The sequence below is a fragment of the Mirounga leonina genome, unplaced genomic scaffold, assembly GCF_011800145.1.
Source record: "Mirounga leonina isolate KUSES-001 unplaced genomic scaffold, KU_Mleo_1.0 Mir_174, whole genome shotgun sequence".
Lineage (NCBI taxonomy): Eukaryota > Metazoa > Chordata > Mammalia > Carnivora > Phocidae > Mirounga > Mirounga leonina.
Window position 1 is genome coordinate 11,438,129 of NW_023270451.1, and position 22,084 is coordinate 11,460,212.

The window sequence follows — 22,084 nt, forward strand, 5'->3', positions numbered from 1 at the left end:
GATGTACGTGGTTGCAGAAGAGGGCCTAAGGTGAGCTAGAGTTTCCTTTGAAGGGCAAATAGCAGAACCTTTTTTGTTCAGAAAGAGATCTTCTGAAGCCTTTCCTTTCCCAACGATGAGTGATGATTACAAGCTCCCTAAAGTGCTCACTTCTGCTGGAAATATCCATAGCAACCATCAGCAGATCTAGATGTCTCTAAAAATAAAATCTTAGCAGGATCAAGTCTCCAGCAATCCCTTCCCTCATGCTTGTTTGTAGAGCAGTATCAGTGGTGAAGGACACTGCATTATCAGGGAAGACAGGTAAAAAAATAGAGGGAAGGAAAGGAACTGCTTTCTCCTTGGATAGGGGAAGAGTGCATGTGTATTTCTTTATGAACGTAATAAAGATATATAGCCTGGAATTTATCAGAAATTGTTTTATTTTTAGTGTTTTACATTTAATCAATTCCTCTCAAATTTAAATTATGTTTTTCTTTAAAAGTGAGAAAATTCCATATCCAACCAACATATTTGGAGGTGATTTCTCAAAACCCACTAAAACCTCATCTTTGAATGAAGAAGCAGCTTTTAAACTCAGAATGCTCTGGGGCGCAATTTATTTTGGCAGAGGATATGCAAATAGTATAAGATTGGTATGATTCATTTCATTTATAATAACCCAATTTGAAAATCATTTTGATTTAATTCTTCACCTTTTCTCAGGTTCAATGCAAGTTTGTATTTTAAAGAAAAACCATTAGTTTTGGAGTGAATACACTACTCTTATCCAAGTCAATGTCTACCGTCGGTATGGAGGATGTTCTTGCATATAAAATTTGAGAAATAAAGAGCTGCATAGTAATTATTCCTCACTTTATGTATAAAACTATATCTGAAAATGTGCTTTCTTTTTTTCCTCACAGTTCACTTGGCTTGATCATCCCAATATCCCATTAGGAAGGGTAGGAATATGTAATTATTTTTATCCTACAAATAAGAAACTGAGGAAAAGTGACTTTAAGTGACATGTGCAAGGTGACACAGTTAGTCAGTGGCAGGACCAAGACAGAAGCCAAGCTTTTTATCCCAGCTGAGTGCATTTCCTACAACTCCATTCTACTGCCTTTGTCTATAGTGTTGGTCGATGGAGAAGAGGATGCTTCATTTCAATGACTTGGACATTGGTCCTTTTATTCCATATTAATAAAATAGCTCAGGTTAATATAATCTCAATATAATGTTGACTTTTCACCTATTTTCTCAATATTGATGACCTTGATCACTGCAATATTGTCACTAACAGAGAAAAATGGAGCACTAGGAAGAACTTGAGTTTGGTGTCAGGGTTTTCATTATACAATCAGTTAATGCGCTAAGGACAAAAAAAGCATTATGGAAGAGCAGGAAATGACACCAAGTGAATTAATCCATGTCAAGGATTAATATAATTTGTTTGCCAGAGAAAGAGTTTTCTTTCTTTCAATACCCCACTCAAGAGAAAGGAAATATGTGGAATAACATTTATTTGCAATTCCACAAAGAACAACTTATCAGGCTTCCTGGAACATACCATTTTAATCTATGTTCTTTGGTATGTACATTGAAAATGTATTGGCTTAATGGTCACTTAAGGAAATTTTGATGTTTTCAACCAAGGGTCCAATATTTTTTGGGGCAACATTCAGTGCAAGCCAATCATGGCTTTATTTCTAGATAAATGTAATTCCATTTCCATTTAGTATTATCTTCGCTCTACATCATTTCATATTATACAAATGTGCTTGTAGGACATGAATTCCAAAGTTGGCGATGCTCACGCTTATAACATCTAGACAGAGAGAAAACCTAAAAGCCATAATTTCTCCATCTCCAGTACCCTTTCCCTCTGAACACAACCACCTCACTTCTAGTCTTGAACGCATACTGTAGTTGTATCCTATGTCACAATCTAAAAACAGTAAGTCGTCTGAGAGAAGAAGATGAAGAAGAAAGATCTTTAGACTCCTGAAAACTGAGACTTGTTACATCACTTCTTTCCTTTCAGGCAAGGCTGTCTTGCATAAATGATCAACTTTGTCTTGCATGAGGAACCATATTAATATTTGAGCAGCTGCCTTTAGCTATAGTTCAACTCTGCTCAAAGATTTGTGCATTAAGTAATCAAAATAGCTCTCGCTGTTTTTCTTGAAGCAATCCAAGGACTCAAAGCTCTTTTTTTTTTTTTTTGGTCTCCAATATGAACTTTTTCATTTGAGTTTTTTTCTGTGTTCCACAACAAAACATTCACGAAGCTTTAAGTATGTGTTTGCCTGTTGTTCCTCCTCTCACGTTTACCCCTTTAAAAACATTGTAGAATAGTATCCAACTCTAGTCTTGATTTGAAATTATTTAGAGCAGTTTCTATACCCTGAGCAGACACATTTCTTCAATGGGTTTGTGTAGGACTGACCAAAAGTTTGTGCCAGTTGACTATTCTTTTTCTGAGATCCACTTTGTCAAGCCAGATACAGGCTTCGCCAATCAAGGTCTTTTTCATAAACTTCCCTCCATTAGAGAAAAGTAAAATCTAGAAAAAATAGCCAAAATTATATATACTTGCATATATTTTTCAACCTTTTTTAAAGGACATTTGATCATCAAAGAAATAACACAGACAAGAAAGGGTGAGGGGAAGTACCAGCTATACGTATAAGAAAACTAATCCTCAAGATGTCCTCAAAAGATGTGCAGAATATTAATTAATTCACACCAGCATCTCCCAAAGGAAAAGACACATCCTGGAGGATATGAGAATTTTAGATGACATGTATTAGCAGCTAATTCTGACTAGGTTTATGCTTACATGAATGGAAAGTTTCTCTAAAGAACTTCGCTAGGTACATTTTCTACTAGTTTATGAAATATTAACTCAAATACGAAATTATTTGAGTGCTGAATAAATAAGAGCTCACAAGGCAGATAAAACACAACATTAATTTTATTTAACATTCAGTTACTGGTGATTTTACTATGCTATGTACTTCCAAAGTGATTTCTTGTCATATGTAGAACTTATGTTAGTTGAAATGCCATAGGATTTCAGACTCAAGACATTTTTTTTTTTCTCTTTTAGAGAGGAGTTGAAAGAAAGGTGGAGAGCATTAGTGGTGCTAACCATGAATCCCTGACAATTCTTTTTTGCTCTCTCTCTTTTCAGAATCTCCTTTAGAAAATTCATCTTCCTTCTTGGCTAAAACCTTACTTTTAGGTTTCTGACTTCAAAATCTACATTTCTAGTTATAACTATCTCTTCTGGCCTCTGGTTTGGGGGTTTCAGATGTATTGTAGATTTTCACTTGGATCCTGCTTTCTTATCAAATGTATCACATTTCAAACAAATGTGTGATCTTTCTCCCTCGCTGTCCCCTCTCTAACTACTTAATCTCTGTGGATGACACATTTGTTCACACAGATTGCAAGGCATCCTTTAGCTTTTTTTTTTTTTAATTTCCACTCTAATGTCTGTCAGTACTCTCAGTACAGTTTTAGCTTGGTAATATTCTTATATTTGTCTTTAGTGTAGGCCCTTATGTGCCGATATCATGGTCTCACTCTTCCCATATTTTTTCATCTCTTTCCTCCTGCCTCCTTTCCCTCTTTCATTCCTTGTCCCTACATCTACTGAAGACACACTATGTACCAGGATTGTATGAGGCTGTAGAACAAAGAACAATACAAGCCAGGCCCTGCCCTAGAGAAGAGGAAGGTATGGAAGCAGTGACAGGTAAGGGCTGAGTTTACATTGAAAGATTGTGGACCAGTGGGATGGGTGGAGAGACATGAGGAAGACGATATTGAAGGGGAAGAAAAATAGGAGCACAACATTGGAGGCTTAACCTGATTTGAAAAGACTGTGGTGTGGCTGGAGTATAGAGTGTGCTGGGAAGTATACACAGAGATGAGATTAAATCAGTACAATTAGAGCTCACCTTAGAGGACTATGAATGAGGCAGGATATCGGTGAGTCACTGAAGGGCTTTAATGAACCTGCTAGTCAGTGTTGTTATCTATCGACCTACCTATTTTTAATTCAAGTATACTTAACATGCAGTGTTCTATTAGTTTCAGGTGTACAACATAATGATTCAGCAATTCTATACATTGCTTAGTGCTCATCACAATAGGTATACTCCCATCCACTTCACCTATTTTACCCATCCTCCCACCCTCCCACCCAGTGTTTTTAAAAGATACCCCCATCAGCAGTGTGATGGAATGAATTAAGAGGCCAAGACACTGATGGCAAGGAGGCCACGTATACTGCTAAAATGATCTGAGTAATAAAGATGAGGACCCAAAGAGGATTAGTGCCAGTGAGCATAAAATAAACTGAGTAGTCAGAAGAGAGAAGACCTGGTAGCTAATTGGATGAGTGAGTGGGCTGTGGAATTCTAAAGGCCCACTGGAAAACACCTCTAAGAATTAATTGACTTGTAAGATGTCACATACTGTATGATCGGTATACACATGTTAAATAACTGAATGGAAAACAAATCCTGTATGAACAAAAATTTTAAAATAGTAGCAATATAATATAGAGTTACCTGAAGAGAATGTCCAGCAGGACTGAGGCTGAATCTAAAAGTTTCATTGAATGAAGGCTCTCTATCATGTCGGCATACTCTTGTTTTTTTCTTGATCACCTTTTTCTGGGTAGAGATGTTCATCACATATATTTTTACATATAAATCTGAAAATAAGAATTCAGCTTGTAAAGTGTCCATGACTCATACAATTTTCTGTTGAAAGAATTACAATTGTACACTGGGAGCTCTTGTATATTTTACACAAAGCTAGCAGGCTGTGCTCGACTTGTTTCAGACAACATAAAGTGATTGAAAGATACACCAATTTTCTTAGCAATTCAGTTATCCTGTTGTATGGTAAATACAGTACTCTAAGATTATGTGTTGAGAAAATTTAGCTAAAAACTAGTAAAATATCAACTTATTTCTATGTAAGAGAAATTAATTCTTATTTTTCATTTTTCAGATGTATTTGGTGTACAGCCCAAATTTTACTCTACATTTTCCAGATTATTCCTATAGGACATATTCCTACAGAATTCCTAAATGTATGACATTGCTCATTATCATAAGATTAGATACCTGGTAAGTGATCGGGAGATTTAAATTTGTAGGTGATATTTCTGCACTGGAGAATCTCAACTATTAGTTGTTCACCATCTGTCTTCATTTCCTTCTTCAGTGCAATCTTGATTTCGCCCATTACCTGAGTTTTGACTGGGAGAATTTAATAAACATGTTAAGGAATATGAAATGCCATCTATCAAATGTTTAATTCAGTAATTCATTCTTACATTTGTTTATTGCTTGCCAAGTGTTGAACACCTTACTGTATCCTGTGGATACACAGATGAATAAAATATAGTCTGAGCCCTTAAGGAGTATAATATCTCTTGGGGAGACTGATAAATTACACACTTACAACAAAGTGTGTTAATATAACGACAAGCTAGTAAAAAGGGAGGTATGGAAGAAATGCAAGTTGATAAGTATTACTTAACTGCAGATTATTAGGCCAAAAGAGGAAAGAGATGAGACCACAAGAAGACAGGTATCCATAAAAATAATATAATTTTAATTTAATCTATAGGAAATCAGTCATGTGAAATACAAGAGTTGTTTGCTAACAATTGCTCATTACCAGGCTTGCGCAAGAACATTTGCTACCACAACTAAATGTTGTTATATGTTCTTTCTACTTCCTTTCTTTTCCTGTATAAAAGAATAGCCAACAAGAATATGTAGTAGTGAAATTGCACAAGGGAAAATACCATGAGAGACTTAAATGAATCCAGTGTATTTCTTTCAAGTGTTTATCTTGGATCTTTGTATCACTGAAGAAGCTATTCATGCTAGGTCATGTTCTTTAATGATTCACCCTTTCCTCTGTCAATTCATATATGCATCCACTTCTCCAATCACCAACAAGTATTTTATTTCCCACCCTACACTGTGATAAGCACTCTGTTAGGAAGAATGGTTACAATGGTGAGCCAAAACACACATGCTTATCAGTTTTATGGTTTCTCCACCTATTGGGAAGAAAGCCTTAACGAATTATTTTCATCAATAAATGTAAAATTAGAAAAAGAGAAAAGGTAATGAAATACAAGAGCATGGTTCCAAGAGAGCCTGCGGAAGTATTGCTTGAGCTGAAACCAGAAGGATGAGAAGTTAACTAGTTGAAATGGATTAAGAACGTGCTACAGAGAAGGAACAGTGTGCTCACAGGAGGGAACATCATGGGGCTAAGGAACTAAATATATGTTCATGTGATTATGACATATTGTTAACTGGCACCATGTTAAGAATTTGGTTTTTATATTTAGGACAATAGGAAGCTATTGAAGGTTTCTAAGTTTGGATATAAATCACTTGTTCTCAGACATCTTGGTTTCAGACTTCTTTACACTCTTAAAAAAAATGGAGGGTCCTCAAAGAACAATTGTGTATATTATAGCTATCAATATTAGAAATTTAACATTTCTAATTAAAATACAAAATTAGATATTCTAGAATACTTATTGATTCCATTAAAATGACAATAATATACTTATAAATAAATATTTTAATGAAAAATAACCATATTTTCCAGAACAAAAATATATAGTGAGGAAAGCTGTTTCATATTTTTTCAAATTTCATTAATGTTTTGCTTAATAAAGGACAGCTGGATTCTCATACCTGTTTCTATATTAAATCCAATTCATTTTGTTGTTTTAGTTGAAATGTATGAAGAAAGTCCAATCTCATACAAATAGTTGGAAAAGGGAGAAGTATTTTAATATCCTCTTTAGATAATGTTATATAATTAAAATCTGACAAGTGGTAATTTCTGGAATCTGAAATCATATCAATGGACTTTTGAACTGTTACTTTAAAATATATCAGTCTGTCCTGCATTTTATTTTTTTTTTTATCTTGCATTTTGAATGGATCTTTTAACTATGCCCGACTTGGTAACAGCATATTGTTCATTTTGGAAAATACTGGTTCCCTGAGTTAGGCAGGTCTTGTTGACATATTTCATAAAATAGTTAAAGCACATGTGTTAATATCACCACCAATATCATCAAAAAGGTCTTTGGATATTGAGAAGCCTCCAAGCTCAGGAAGGCAAGTTTTCCAAAGTTCTATTTTTATTTCAAAGCCGAATTTCATCACTGACAACTAGCGTCACTTGTTTTTCTTAAAGTGACAAGTTCACTTTGTTAATTGTTGAGAATAAGGAGCATTTGTTTATCAGTTATTCTTTTTAGCAAAAATTACACTTCTTATTAAATAGGCTAGCTCAGCGGGCAACTCAAAAAAAAATTACACAAACAGGTTTCCTCAAGTCAACTATCATAATTTGGCAGGCAGCAAAATGCTTTAGGTATATTTCCCATTTCATCACACAGAATTAGAAAGACATGTACTTAAGGGTCTAGGCTTAATAACAATAATTTTAACTTCCTCATTAAGGACAGTCTTAAATGAAACTGACATTTTCCTTATAAGTGAGTGGCAGTTAAAAAAATAAATACAGTGACTATTAATATAGTTTGGTGTCACTGCCCTACCTTGTGCTAAGTCCCCAGCAGTTTACTGCATCATTGCTTTTGCATTATCAATGCAAATGGCAGCCCAGTGAAAAGGTAAATAATATCTTAGTATATATTTTTTTAAGATTTTATTTATTTATTCATAAGAGACAGAGAGAGAGGCAGAGAGAGAAGCAGGCTCCCCGCCTAGCAGGGAGCCCGAAGTGGGACTCAATCCCAGGACCCTGAGATCATCACCTGAGCCGAAGGCAGACGCTTAACCATCTGAGCCACCCAGGCACCCAACATCTTAGTATATTTAAAAAAAATAATTTTGACTTCGTGCATGCACGTAGACAAAATACAGAATACAGACTATAGTTGAGTAATCTTTGAGAGGAAACTAAAGTAACAAAAGCATTATGTGCAAAATCATAAATATATTAGATGGTGGTGATTTAATCCTTTTGATTGAATTTTGTCACATTTCGGGGATGTGTTATTTTGATGAATTTCTTTCCTGGATCAAGTGTTTGATTAAATTAATTTAACTTTTTATGCCTGGATGTACCCAGACATGTAGAGAAATATCTATCAGTACCAATAACTAAGGTCCAAAAATACAGGAAACCGTCCTCTACACTGAAACACAAATCTTCTGGATATGATTACATCATAATAGTTTAGCAACCAACAATTGTAGATACTTCACAGCAGTTAGATGTGAACTTTACTCTCAAGAAACTCAAGAAAATAAAATGCAAGCCAAGGATTTTATATACAGTTCAGCTGTCTTTCAAGTATGAAGCCTATAGTTTTAAGCATAGAAAAACTCAGGAATTCTATACAAAAATTGATTCTCTGAGAAATACACCAGGGATGCATTTCATTAAACCAAAGAGATAACTAGAGAGACTTCAGCACAAGGGATGATGGTGAGTATTTAACGTACTTAACTGTAGAGCTAAGGCTAAAGCAGGAATGAGGACACAGGTGGGTGGGAGAACAGCGTTTGTTATGTATTACGACAGTATTAAGAATAAAACCAAAAATAGATGGAGGCAGAAGGGAGAGAAAGGGGAAAGTAGAGTGAGATTATTGATTTTTGTATAGGTAATAGGTAGGTAACAAAGGATGCAATTTAAAATTAGCAAACCAGATAGTAAGTAGTGAAGTAAGAACAAGAATTATAAATAGTCTAAATAAAAAGGAAATCATTAAAACAAAGATACAAATCTTTCTTAATTACAGAATTTTTTTTCAAATCAAAGACACCAAATGGATAAAGAAATATAATAAATAGACACAATAATTACAAAACAAAATGTAGAGTTGCAATCAAACTTATCTATATCAGTTAATATAACTAGGTTTAGCTAGCCTATCTTTAGAAAGACTTTAAGACTGGCTCATAAAGCAAAGCTTAAGTCTATGATAAAATTTAGTTTTGCTTCAAATAGTGAAAAATACATCAATTATAAGCATGCCACGTTTATAGAAACCAGAAGAGAGTAGGGGTTGGACTGATATTATCAGACAATATAACTTAGGGTACAATGCAGTAAACAAGACAAAAAGGGGCATTTGATCAAGCTAAGGATACCTAAATCCTAATGAAGGTATAACAATTATGAAGATGTATGTACCACTTAAATAAGACTGAAACTATAACATGAGATGTAAGAGTTGTAAGGAGATGAATGAGAATAGTAGTAAAAGACTTCTATACAACACTTGTAATGCAAGACAGGCCAAGTAGACCAAAAGAAGCAAAGACATAGAATTTTGAGACATTATAATCAATAACGCAGATCTCATGTATATTTATTAAATACCATACCCTGATAACAGAGAATATATCTTTTTTTCTCAATTATATATGGCACATTCCCAAAATTGATCACATACTGAGTTGCAAAGAAGATATCAGTAAGTTCTACAAAATGAAGCTATTACAAACATTGATCACCCACAAAAAGCCTTCAATTAAATAATTCTTGGGTGAATGGTGACATACAGTAAGAAAAGACAGGAGTTCTGAAAAATAACAATAATGAAAAGAACCACGTGTCAGTCTATGAGAGTTAAAGTAATGCTGAGAGGAAAATCTCAACTTGAGATTGGCAATCCTGGCTCATCGTTCAGAAGATCTGACGGTTTCAGTAGAATCAGGAAAAACGTCCAAGGCTCCCCATTTCCTGGAGCTCTAAAATGAGGTCAGTGAAAAGCCCAAAGCAGAGATTATCTTCTCCTGGGAATAAGACATATCTTGGCTTGGTGGAGTGAATGCTAGCAAAGAAAACAAAACAAAACAAAACAAAACAAAAACCCAAAAAAACATTTAATCAAATTTCAAAAGGGGGAGCAAAACCTCATCAACCAGGCCAGCAAATCTAAATGTGCAACAGTTCTCTGTCTTTCCTCCAAAGCCATACAGAAGTGGAAAGAACACCATCTCTCAAACCCGCACCTGGGATGGAGGGAAAAAGAGGCTTCTAACTAGGTAAGGAGGGAGCCAAGGAAAATTCACTCCCACTAGTCGGAGCCAACAGAAGCTGTGGATAGAACTGATGACAGTAATGAGCATGCAGGAATAAAACAGCAGGACGAATCTTTTTCTGGGAGAAATTCACTTTTATAGGTCATATTCCTCTTTAACAGCCCTTAAAACCCCACACGCTAAGCATGTGATATTTGTTGTTGTTTTCCACCTTCTCATATGGGAAAAAAGGTGGAATTAAGCTTGCTAATTACAGTTCTCCAATCATCACGTTGCGTGCTTCTTTCTTGGTAGGTTAAATTCACGCACTTCACAGTATGGTACTTGTGAAGCCCTTGATAATTTTCTCCTGTTGGGAGATTGGTCCAGCTTGCTCTTTAATGTTTCTATTAAAGGAAGAAAGGGACATGCCTGCTGAGATCACGTTAATTGTGAGTCATCACTGTCAATCATGTCTTCGCCCTTTGACACGTTCAGAATGCCTTTGTCATCTGGAGCAGATGCAAGATCGCGACAGAAACCTCCCGTCCACTGTCGCCACAAGGGGGCAGCAGCTCCAGATCGAAAATCAATCCTACTCTGGAGAAGACATTTATCCTACAATATGATACATGAGCACGATTTGAGAATAGAAAGAAGGGGGAAAAATAGAAAAGGAAGGGATAAGGGATGTTGAGAGCATAGTTAAAAAATGAGATGACAAAGATGGGATTACAGTGCTAAAATACAGATAGTCCCATTTTAAGACTATTAATGAATTAGAAACACCATGGAACAAAGTTGAATAAGATTGAAATCAAAACTATTCACATAGAGGGAAGAAAGGCTTAGGATACTATAGAAAGGAAAACAGAGAGTAAAGAAGGTAGAAAACAGTGATAGATATGTCAAACTGAGAAATATGATCCCATATAACTGATTGCTCAGAAAAAAAGGAAATTCAAGAGATTAGAAAATCGCATCTACTTAAAATATAAAGGTATTTATCTGAAGTAACAGAAGAGTAAATCTGTGGATCAAAAGAGCATCCTGTATTCCTGGAAATATTGATAAGTTGATATGCTGATATATCCCCATTAAAGCTACTTCAGAAATATAGAAAACATTTTTAAAGGAACCAGGGAAAGAAATGTCCCCTGAATGAGTACACTGATGTAGAAAAAAAGTAGCTTTTCGATGATATTTAAAAGCCTGTGGCAGAGGATATAGAGGACATACTAACGAGAGAAAGAAAGGAAGGAAGGGAGGGAAGGAGGTTGGACGGAGGGAGAAGGGTAGGAGGAAGGAGGGAGGAGAGAAGAAAAAAAACTTGAAGATGAAATCAAAGAGGAAGTAAGTGGAAATGTGCTGATTTCCTTTAAGCAGGGAGTTAATAAAATTTAAAATTGAAAATCATAATTGTTCAACCTCTTAATATTTTCAATTTTGCTTCTTAAGCTTAGGGAGATCTTTTATAAATGAATAGGGTAAAATATTTATTGAAATTAAACTATTCCTTTGTTTTCACCATGATATATCCCCTTCATTAAATTAAAAAAGAAACAGTATAATCATTTTGGGAAATAATCGAATTCTATTAAAATTGTTTGTGTCCCTCTATCTCTTTAGCTAAAGTGCTCCAACTAAGTATAACTGTCAAATTGACTTAGTTTTATCTTGCACAGCTTTCTTCTTTCACACTCTCTGATGCTGTATTCTCCATTAAGATATGCAGTGCTCTTCTCACTTTTTTTTCTCAGAAAAAAGTATATATATATTTTTGAAAAACATGTGTAGGTCATATCTACATGCACACACATTTACACACATGCTGTATCTATACTTCCATCTGATTTATATTTTTAGAGAAGTGCATTTTAAGAAAACGACCATTAACAGAACACAATAATTCTTTCACAAGAAATAAGGTCAGTATAACCCCCATTTTACAGGTGTGAACACAGTGGCTTAGGTGTTTTAAGTAACTTGCCAAATGGCTAAGGGGTCCGGGCAGAACTTTAATCTAGATCTGATTTTAAGTCCAGAGCTCTATTCTCTCATGAAAACCTTGTATTTTCTTATATGATTTTTATGCTTATTGTGATGAGCACTGAGTAATGTGTAGAATTGTTGAATCGTTGCAATGTACACCTGAAACTAACATAACACTATGTTAACTCTACTTCTAAACAAAAACATAAACAAGCAAACAAATAAGTAAATGAATAAAATAATGTTTTGGGTTTTTTGGAGACAATGCTGCAAATGCTGGATTTCTTTTGAAATTAAGAGCAAAGTTCAAAAACAAAACAAAATAAAGAGCAAAGTTCAGTTGAAAAAACCAGCAACCATATTTCTGACAAGAAATCCTAAGAGTATTCAAGGAAAAACATTAAAATGATGTTAGCTAGCTCTAGAAGTTAGAAAAGAGGCTGCCCTGACGTCTTGAAGGAAAGTATTTGGAAGAGAATGATGTGCTTAAATAAACATTTCATTGAAGATACTAAGCACAAGATAGATTAAACACATAATACATACATATTTTTTTTAAATATTATTGGAATGAAGGGATTTTCAGGGGCCATTTTACTATTTTATTTTGGCCACAGTCAGGTCCTTAGCAAGCAGAGAAGACAGCAAGCAACTGTGGGTTGTTGATTCAAGGTTATTATTTGCCCAACTCACTTTGACATGACAAGCATTTAAAAAAAATGTTTTCTTTTAGGTATGCTCCACATCCAACATGGGGCTTGAACTCAGGACTCTGAGATCAAAAGTCACGTGCTCTACCAACTGAGCCAGCCAGGCGCCCCATACTGTGGGTTGATAAAACCATAGCTAGAAGTTATTGTCCACATCACTTACGCAGCTTACATACATTAAACAACAAAATGGCAATAAATAATTCCTGAAATATTAATAATTGTATGAGATCCTACATGGAAACCACCTAAACATACAAAATAATTTTTGGAAGTGACTATGGATTGAGAAAACTTTTTTTAAACATTATCAGTATCTGCAATACTTCGCTGTGCATAGTATAAATCGAGGTTTATTCTTTCTCAGAATTCTAAGAAATCTATTGCAATCTGAGCAGCTTTTGCCAATGGGAGACCATTTTAGGCAAAAAGTTTCTTTAGAGGCATTGTTTAATTAACTGAAAGTGAATAAATAAAATGTGGAAAAGAAAAGAAGGAAAGAAGGGCGCTTTGTAAAAGGAAAGTTTGTGTAAGGAAAAAAAAAGCATAGAGTGATTAAAATTCTCATTGACACATAGGTTTCCTTGCAAATTTCCATTAATAAATACTACATACCAATGCCGCAGGTCATGGGTAACGGCAAATGAAGTCTGAATTGGTGTTAGGTAGGATGTATATTTAGCCTTGAGAGTCTATCACCTCAAAATTTGTTACTTAGCTCCTATCACTCATTCTAAATCTAAGCAAAGTCTAAAGTGGAATTAAGGTAGAGTTTCAAAACCAGGAAATCTGGATGGCAGGCACGTCGTTAAATATCTCTGTTTCGCATTTCTTCGTATTGTAAAGTGATGACATATAATAAGATTATTTATGAACTATTTATAATATCTCTTTCAGCTTTATAGGATAATAAGTTTGTGAACATTTTCTGATATTATCTAAATATGATTTAGTCCCGGCCCTTTACTAAACATCTTCTATTCTAAATAATTTTCTCTGTTTACTCAGGATTTCTAAACCCAGCCATTACAGAAAGTCTTATTAATGTCCTAATACCTGTTAATACCCAAAATAGTATAATTGTATTTTTCTTCCTTTCAATTGTCTCTATTCTATCAGTTTCAAGCCTAAACAATGAATTTTTTAAATGCTAGCATAATAAATATATTGTTATATATATCTATATCTCTATCTATATATACTGTTAGCACAAATGCCCGAAATGCTAGTTACTCAACAGCATTTATTCTTCTTAAGTTTCAACAATGATACAATGCAGGATCAGTTCTAGAAGAAACGGGCAGTTTACACCTCACAAACAAATCTATACCCGTAGGTCAATTGCTCAATTTATTGAGAGTAAAGTAACAAAACAAAACATCTCAAGGTATTCATATGAGTCAATACTTTTAAAATAGAAATTTCCCCCAAAGAGAGTCCTTTTTCCACTTTGCAGAGCTTGTTAGAGAGAGGAAGTAAGCTCACTATAATTTGTTCTATTCACCACCCTCTTTCTGTAATCTCCATCCCAGGTATATTAACCCCACCCTAGAGTCCATAATAATTTTACCTTCCATGCTGAAATCATATCTCCCTCTTCCAAAAGTTCAAGGTGGTACTCAATAATTTGTGACTGTAGTACCCAATAATTATCTGTAACTGGCACTTCTCTTTTCTTTACACTATGTCCTGGAGTAGCAGGGAAAGCTACTAGAGCTTTCTTTCACCAGGTCTGGTAATCTTATTTGCATTGAATGTTCCTTCCTGGTGAATCGTTGTTTCCCAAGCCATTGATATGTTTTAAACTTAATTTTCAGAAACATGTCTTCTGAGCAAAGGTTCTTACCTCTTACCTCATTATATGTAGGATTAAATAGAAGGGGTGAAGAACCACAGGTTTTGAAGGTTTATCCTGGTAATTTAATGTTTGAAAGGGGGAAGCAAAAATGGTACTAATTTATTTCATTTTATAGTGTGTTAAACTCAATTCCTATTACCATCACTGTAAGATCTCATGAAGTTGACTCTTAATTAATCAGCTTGCTCAGACAGCAAAAATGACAGACAGCATGTAGCTGGCTCTATTGTCTCACTACTTTTCCTCCTCTATCTCACAGATGACTGTAAATACTTGGATCTAGCACTTTCTACTAACACAAACTATAATAAAGAATTAGAGAATTTCTGAGACAGGATTTGTAAAATGCTTTGTGATCAGATAAAAGTATGTAATTTTTTTTCACAGTGAAATTCAACGGACTTGGTTTTCAAGAAAAGAAGATGAATCTTCATACCAAGTGTATCTCCAGAAATACCATTTTCTACTCACAGTTTAACTATACACTAATCCGTAATCAAGAGAACAATATTATAACCTTATGATGAATATCAATTATGTAATGCAAACTTGTGTCATGTTATCTCATTTTTCCTCAAACATGAAATAGAAATATTACTGACTTCACTTTCAAGAAAGGAGACCATAAATTTTAGGTTGACGAATTTGACAAACGTCACATAGCTAGATTAGCTGTTTCCAGCAAGACAGCCCAAACTGTCATAATCCATGATGTGATAATGATTGTGTGCCAAATTCATGTGCATGCATGTGAGCACACATGAGGGGGGCAATCTGGGGACCGTGGGTATTCGAGATTTATGGGGAAGCTGTCTCGGAAAGACAAGGATCCATCAAGAGAGGAAATAAATGCTTGCTTATTTCCTATCCAAAGCCTTAATTTATGAACTAAAATTTTGACATCACATGTAGGGAGTTACAATTTACTTGAATGGCAACAACAATGTATTCGATTTACTGAACAACTGTTGTGTTCCAGGCACTTAAGCATCACTCTATAGCCTTTAATTTCAAGGACTGTGCCTTATTTACACCCTTGTCTTGTTAGCCCATAGAAAAGACATCTAGTCTGTATTAGATGCCTAATGAATGAATTTATAAAATATCTCTAATCTTTACAATAAACCTACAAGGTATCATTTCCACACACATCTGAAGAAAGAGATTTCTGGTCTGTCTCAAAGCCCATGCTCTTCCCTCTAAACTAAGCTGAGGCCACCAAATTGAGATATTTTGGGATTTTCTTTTCTCCTATAGTTTCACCCAAAATAAATGCTTTTATGTCAGTTTATGAATTTCATTCCCTGTTTACGTATATATCCAAGCCTCTATTATTCAAAGCTATGCAGTGACATCCTAATACATTTTCATGTCTCAGGGCTTAGTGGGGGCTGAGGTAGGAGGCATTTTGTTATGTTTTCATTAATTTTTTTTCCACAGGAGAAGAGTTCTGTAAGCTTTCACTAAGTCCTTTATTTGAAATAACCCAGATTCAAGGAGATACTTTATACAATAAGGCAGGCATTCTGGCCTAATATGATTTAAGAGTTCTATGAAAGTAGGACAAGCCTGCACATTCTCTCTGTGTTCTGTTACATAAAGAAATCCTTTCTTTCTGAGACAAAGCCAGAAAGAACATAATTTTAGGAGGAAAAAATAGATTTTTTTCTGATTGATCTTCTTCAATGTTTCTGGCATTTTTTTTTTTTTTGGTCCTTTTGGTACATGTTTCTTAGCATTCCTGTCACTGTGACTGAAAATAACCAAAGCCCTTTTTAAAATGTTTAATTGAAAGCTTCCTATTATCTTGTATAAGACAAAAAAAAAGAACTTTTGCTATTAGAAATGAAAAACTGAAAACTTAAATGGACATCACATTTAAAATGTTTGGAGTTTTGAAATTACTCTTAAAAGCCTCAGGAAAACAAATTCCAGGAGGAGTGAAGTAGGAGAGCTGGTAGATTGAGCAAGTGAGGTTGGTGAAGTTCTTTTCCAGAGGAGAGTCAAAGTCAAGAACACGAGCCTGGCTTCCTGAGTTTACAAGGCCTTGGATAGTCTCCCATCTACGTTGTAGATCAAAGAGATCAAGTTGACTTGACCTTTGATCTAAAAGTAGGCAGATTAATCACCCAGGAGTAGTGGTGGATCTATATATATTCTCCCAATACAGAGAAACATTAGCATCCAAGTGTAATGAATTTAGAAAGTAAAACCGGATAATTGCAAAATGGTAGGGAAGCCAGGAGCTCCTGTTGGTCTGTGTAAGAGCGAAACTACCAATTAACCACAGTACAACTTCTGGCTTCTCCCAGGAGTGGAAGGTGCCCAGGAGGCCAAGTAACCTCTGAATAAACCTGTGAATAGCACCTGAGATGTTAAAGGAGGGCCAGTAGATGATGGGAATCAAAAGTTTAGGTTGGCCCATCAAGTTATTTATGTCATCTCTCTCTCTGTTCTTGAATCAATCCTAACCCCCTTAACATAGAGTCATTTTGATTCTCCTTTCGGTTTTCACTGGCTCTTCAGTTTTTCACTTTCTACTAATGCAGCATATAGGAAGATCCTATAAAAGCCTTCCTTGATCCTATTTTTTTTTCCAGCTATCACTTTCTCTCCTTTGTCCTTAACTGCCATGCAAGCTAAAAGAACGAACTAGAATTCCACCTCGACTATTTATTCTCAACCCACTTTTGCTAGATTTTCTTTTACGTCTCGCCCCTCTTTGTTAGTCTTACCCCGCTTTGCCCTGAGAAGAACCTTGAGCCATGTCACCTGGATTTCCTCAGGTGACATTTCTGTAGATATCTTAGCTATTTTATTTTTAAAAAATTTTTAAAAGATTATTTATTTGACAGAGAGAGTGAGAGCAAAAGTGAGAGAGAGAGCACAAGTGGGGTGAGGGGCAGAGGGAGAAGCAGACTCCCGGCGGAGCAGGGAGCCCAATGCGGGACTCGATCCCAGGATCCTGAGATCATGACCTGAGCCGAAGGCAGATGCTTAACTGACTGAGCCACCCAGGAACCCCTATCTTAGTTATTTTCTAAGTTAACTCCAAGATATGATATTAAGAACATTTTGATATTATGAATGATATTGTTGTTGTGTATTTATGGTTATTTACCGGTGATCTCTTGTTAGTTCTAACATTAATCTGTTGATTCTGTCAGATTTTCTACGTACATATGTATTCAAATTGACCGCAGATAAAGTTTTTTTCCCTTTCAGTTGTTGTACCTCTTATTTTATCTTCTTTCCTTACACATGAGTCAAGACCAATGCTATGTCAAATATTAGTAATGGTACTGGACATCCTTTGAGTCTGATCTTAAAAACATGCACCAAGGGGCACCTGGGTGGCTCAGTCAGTTAAGTTTCCGACTTTTGATTTCAGCTCAGGTCATGATCTCAGGGTCTTGAGATCAAGCCCTGTGTCCAGCTCTGCACTCAGCAAGGAATCTTCTTGAGATTCTCTCTTTCCCTTTGCTCCTGCCCCCTTCTTGTGCATGTGCTTGCTCTCTCTGTCTCTTTCTCAAAAAAAAAAAAAAAACACACACACACAAAAAACAAATATGCACCAAAATTACTGCTATTAGTAAAATGATTTAAAAATATACACATATATAATCTTTCCTTACCTTTCCTAATTTGCTAGGAATTATCAAAAATAGGTGTATATAGGGGCACCTGGGTGGCTCAGTTGGTTAAGCAACTGCCTTCGGCTCAGGTCATGATCCTGGAGTCCCGGGATCGAGTCCCACATCGGGCTTCCTGCTCAGCAAGGAGTCTGCTTCTCCCTCTGACCCTCCTCTCTCTCATGCTCTCTGTCTCTCATTCTCTCTCTCTCAAAATAAAAATAAAAAAATCTTAAAAAAAATAGGTGTATATAGTAACTCAAGTGATTTTTCTTCATCTATATAATTACTTTTATTATAACATTAATGAATATATAAAACTTATTTATCTACCATTGTGTCATGAATATAGTTTTCCAATTCTACATTATTATAAACAAAGCTAAAATGAACATTTATATGAAACTCTTTACACATGGATAAAAGAGTTTGTTTGGATATAGTAGAATATTTCGGATATATTGGAATCATAGGTTTAAACAGTATACAAATTTGGTTGTTATTGTCAAATTGGCCTCTAAAATATTTACACAAACATTTTATGTACTACTCTTCTATCAGCAGTATATAATTCCATTTTGTCACATTTCTGCAAATTTTGGGTTTTCTTAATGAGTTTTAGAAAAACAATATATGCGTTTTTACACACATGCATACTGGATCCTGATCTACTTGCTTTATATGCACAGCAAATATCTGCTATCTTATTGTTTTGTTTTGTTTATGGTGTCCTTTCTTGAACAAAGTTTATTTTAATTATAATAAGTCAAATTCATTAGCCTTTTACACTATGGTTTTGGTTTTATGTTTTGTATTTTGTCATTAATTAGAAAGACCGTCCCTATCTACTTCTGAAAGTTTGAAAGTATTACTTTTCATTTTAGATACTTAAACCATCCACAGTTACCTATTTATTGCTTTTTACAGTATGAGATAGTACTAATTTTTTTTCATGCTGGCAGCCAATTTTCTCTGAATTATTTATCTGTGGTGCGATTTTTGTAGTAAATAAAGTTTCCATATACACAAGGACATTTTCTGGGCCATCTGTTTGGTTTCACTGGTCTACTAGATTATACTTTGTCTATATCACAGCATTTTATGTACTGTAACTTTGTGAGTAATATTCCTACTTTGTGAGTATCTTCCTACTTTATTAAAAAATTTTTTGGCCCTTAGCTTTTTTATATGGATTTTAGGATCAGCTCTCAAAATTCCATAGTAAGCTTTTGTTACTTAATTGAACTTTCCTGGTATTCACCTATTAACTTGGGAACAAATGCAATATTTATGATATTAATTTTTACATCATGCTCTCTATGCCTATTCATTCATGTCTTCTTTTATGAACTTCAACAGTATTTTACATTTTTCTCATAAAGTGCTCTGAGTATTTTCTTAGATATTAGTTATTTCTTGGAATCTTAGACTTTGTGCTGTTACTGTCAAAAGGCTCTTTTTTTTTTAATCATGTTTTTGAAGTGGTCATTACAGGTGACACAGGAAGGCTATTGTTTTCTGCCTTGATTTTTCTGTCCATTTTGTCTGACTCTGCCACCATTTTGCCAACTTTATTTTGAATAATAATGGCATGATATGCATCTTTCCATCTCTTATTTTCAACTTTTCTATGAGATTTTACTTTAAGTATATTTTTTCTATATATAGCATGTGGCTAGAAATGTTTAATCTACTTGATTTAAATTCATCTTTTATGAGGTCATTTAAATACAGCAACAGGAACTAGAGGTTATTTGGAGTTAATTCTACTTTCTGTATAATTTCTTTTTTTCTTCTTTCTATTCTTTTTCTTCTGCATCCTTAAGAACTGTTTTCAGCTATAAGAAATAGGAAGACTTACTTAGAATGATTGAACAAATAGGGATTTATTTTTCTAATATAACAAGAAATCCAGAGATAGACATAGGTTTGCCATTACAGTAATGAGTTTAGGAACTCGGGTTCTTTCTGTATTCCTAGTCTGTAATTCTTAGTATTCATTTACATCCTTTTTGCCTAATAGTTGCAAGATGCATGCTGCATATCCAGGCATCACATCTACCTTCCAGACACAATAATAAGGGTCACTGAGAAAGCAGTTTTATATAACAAGGTTCTTGCAAAGATTAAATGAGCCCAGCACATTTAAGCTCTCAGTAGGTTAAGTTATTAACAGTTTTAACTTACCATAATGGAAATTGTCCCTTAACATCTAATTTTTGTAAACCCTGAGTCATTCTGGACCCTAAGTCCAGACAGTGTGATGTACCACATTTCTCTGGCAGGAATGTCTCATTGATAACTCCAGAAGGTGTTGTTTACAACTGAGTTATGTTAACAGTGCCTCTTGGAATTGGGCTGTGCACATCCTGCATATCTGTACAAGGACGGCATCGACCTTAGGCTTTACTAGTGACTGAAACATTCAAGATTCTATAAAACACAATTACTGTTAAAGTTAAAATTATTAAGTAGAGTTTAGTGACCTATCTTAAAAGAACATAAAATGGAATATTCTATGGACTAATTATTCTGTGTCCTATAGATTAATTATTGCATCAAAACCCACTAGAGTTAGGTAGTTTATAGGGGTCCATAGAAAGGCTTTGTGCTAGAGTGACCAGGCCACACAAGACAGTGGCTGTCAAAGATGATCCTGTGCTTCAGAAAGCACTTTGACCAGGAGATTATCAGGGGGAGATGTGATGAAAACCTACAATTGGGCAGTTGTTGAGATGGAAAAGAGGAAATAAAGTATAGGAGGTATAAAATATGGGAGGAGGAGCTTGCCAGGCGAAGAACTACAGTCTTCCCTTCTACCCTCTAATAAAACTTAACTAAACTCAACTAAAATCTGACATAGGTTTCCCCACCAATAAACTTAAAATTTTGAATTTTCTTTTTTTTTTTAAAGATTTTATTTATTTATTTGAGAGAGAGAGAGAGAGCACATGAGGGGGGAGGGTCAGAGGGAGAAGCAGACTCCCCGCCGAGCAGGGAGCCCGATGCGGGACTCGATCCCAGGACTCCAGGATCATGACCTGAGCCGAAGGCAGTTGCTCAACCAACTGAGCCACCCAGGCGCCCAATTTTGAATTTTCTTAAAACTTTGCTGTTGAAATTAGCTAGGAATTATTCTTAATAAATTAAAAATTGTATTTTTTTAAGTAACATAATATTGCATAGTTCCGTAACAGACTGCCATGTTATCATGTCTGCCATGATAACAATTCAACCTAGATTAAATCTTAGGTAATATTTGGGCAGGAAGGGTAATTAGTCACTCATTAATTGATAAAGATATGATTTTTTAAAAGCCATTTTTTCAACAACACAATCATTCCATTCTCTTAATTTATAATACAATTGCTTTCAGGAACATTTCAGTAGACTATCTTATTTTGATTATATCTGAACACTTTATTAAGGAAAAAAATCTAGGAAGAAGAAGGTTATTAGTTAAACTTAGTTATATGAGAGCTCAATATATCAAATCAAATGCTATAAAGATCTCAATCTGAGATTGCTAATTCACATTTCCAAACTCACAAGAAAAACATTCTGAAAACAGATCCTATTTCAGCTCTAAAACATCCAAAAGCCAATGAGCGACAGCTCATATTAAATTTACCCAGATAACTTCCCTGCTGACTATAAAAAAAACAAATTGTAAATTGGCTGACAAATATCACAGCAGTGTCAAAATCAAACTAACCTGCCCAACTTGACCTCAAATTTGACCCAGCCAATTCATCATTAACTAAAAGGAAATGAACTCAAAATATCAGACTATCAAAAGTAACAAACACTTGAAGAAAAAGCTATCTGTCTTGAAAATAAATT

At 34.8% G+C, this 22,084-nt stretch overlaps 1 protein-coding gene across 1 annotated transcript in view; it reads right to left on the reverse strand.

The window, feature by feature from the left end:
* Positions 1 to 2,252: 2,252 nt before the first annotated feature.
* Positions 2,253 to 22,084, reverse strand: part of PCLO (piccolo presynaptic cytomatrix protein) — a 392,880-nt gene continuing 373,048 nt past the window's right edge. Inside the window, exons 23-25 of the mRNA XM_035020471.1 lie at positions 5,130 to 5,264; positions 4,566 to 4,711; positions 2,253 to 2,548 (exon numbers count right to left, since the gene is read on the reverse strand). Of these exons, the coding sequence (XP_034876362.1) occupies positions 2,408 to 2,548; positions 4,566 to 4,711; positions 5,130 to 5,264 (422 nt within the window). The 3' untranslated portion in view covers positions 2,253 to 2,407. The remainder of the gene's footprint in view (positions 2,549 to 4,565; positions 4,712 to 5,129; positions 5,265 to 22,084) is intronic.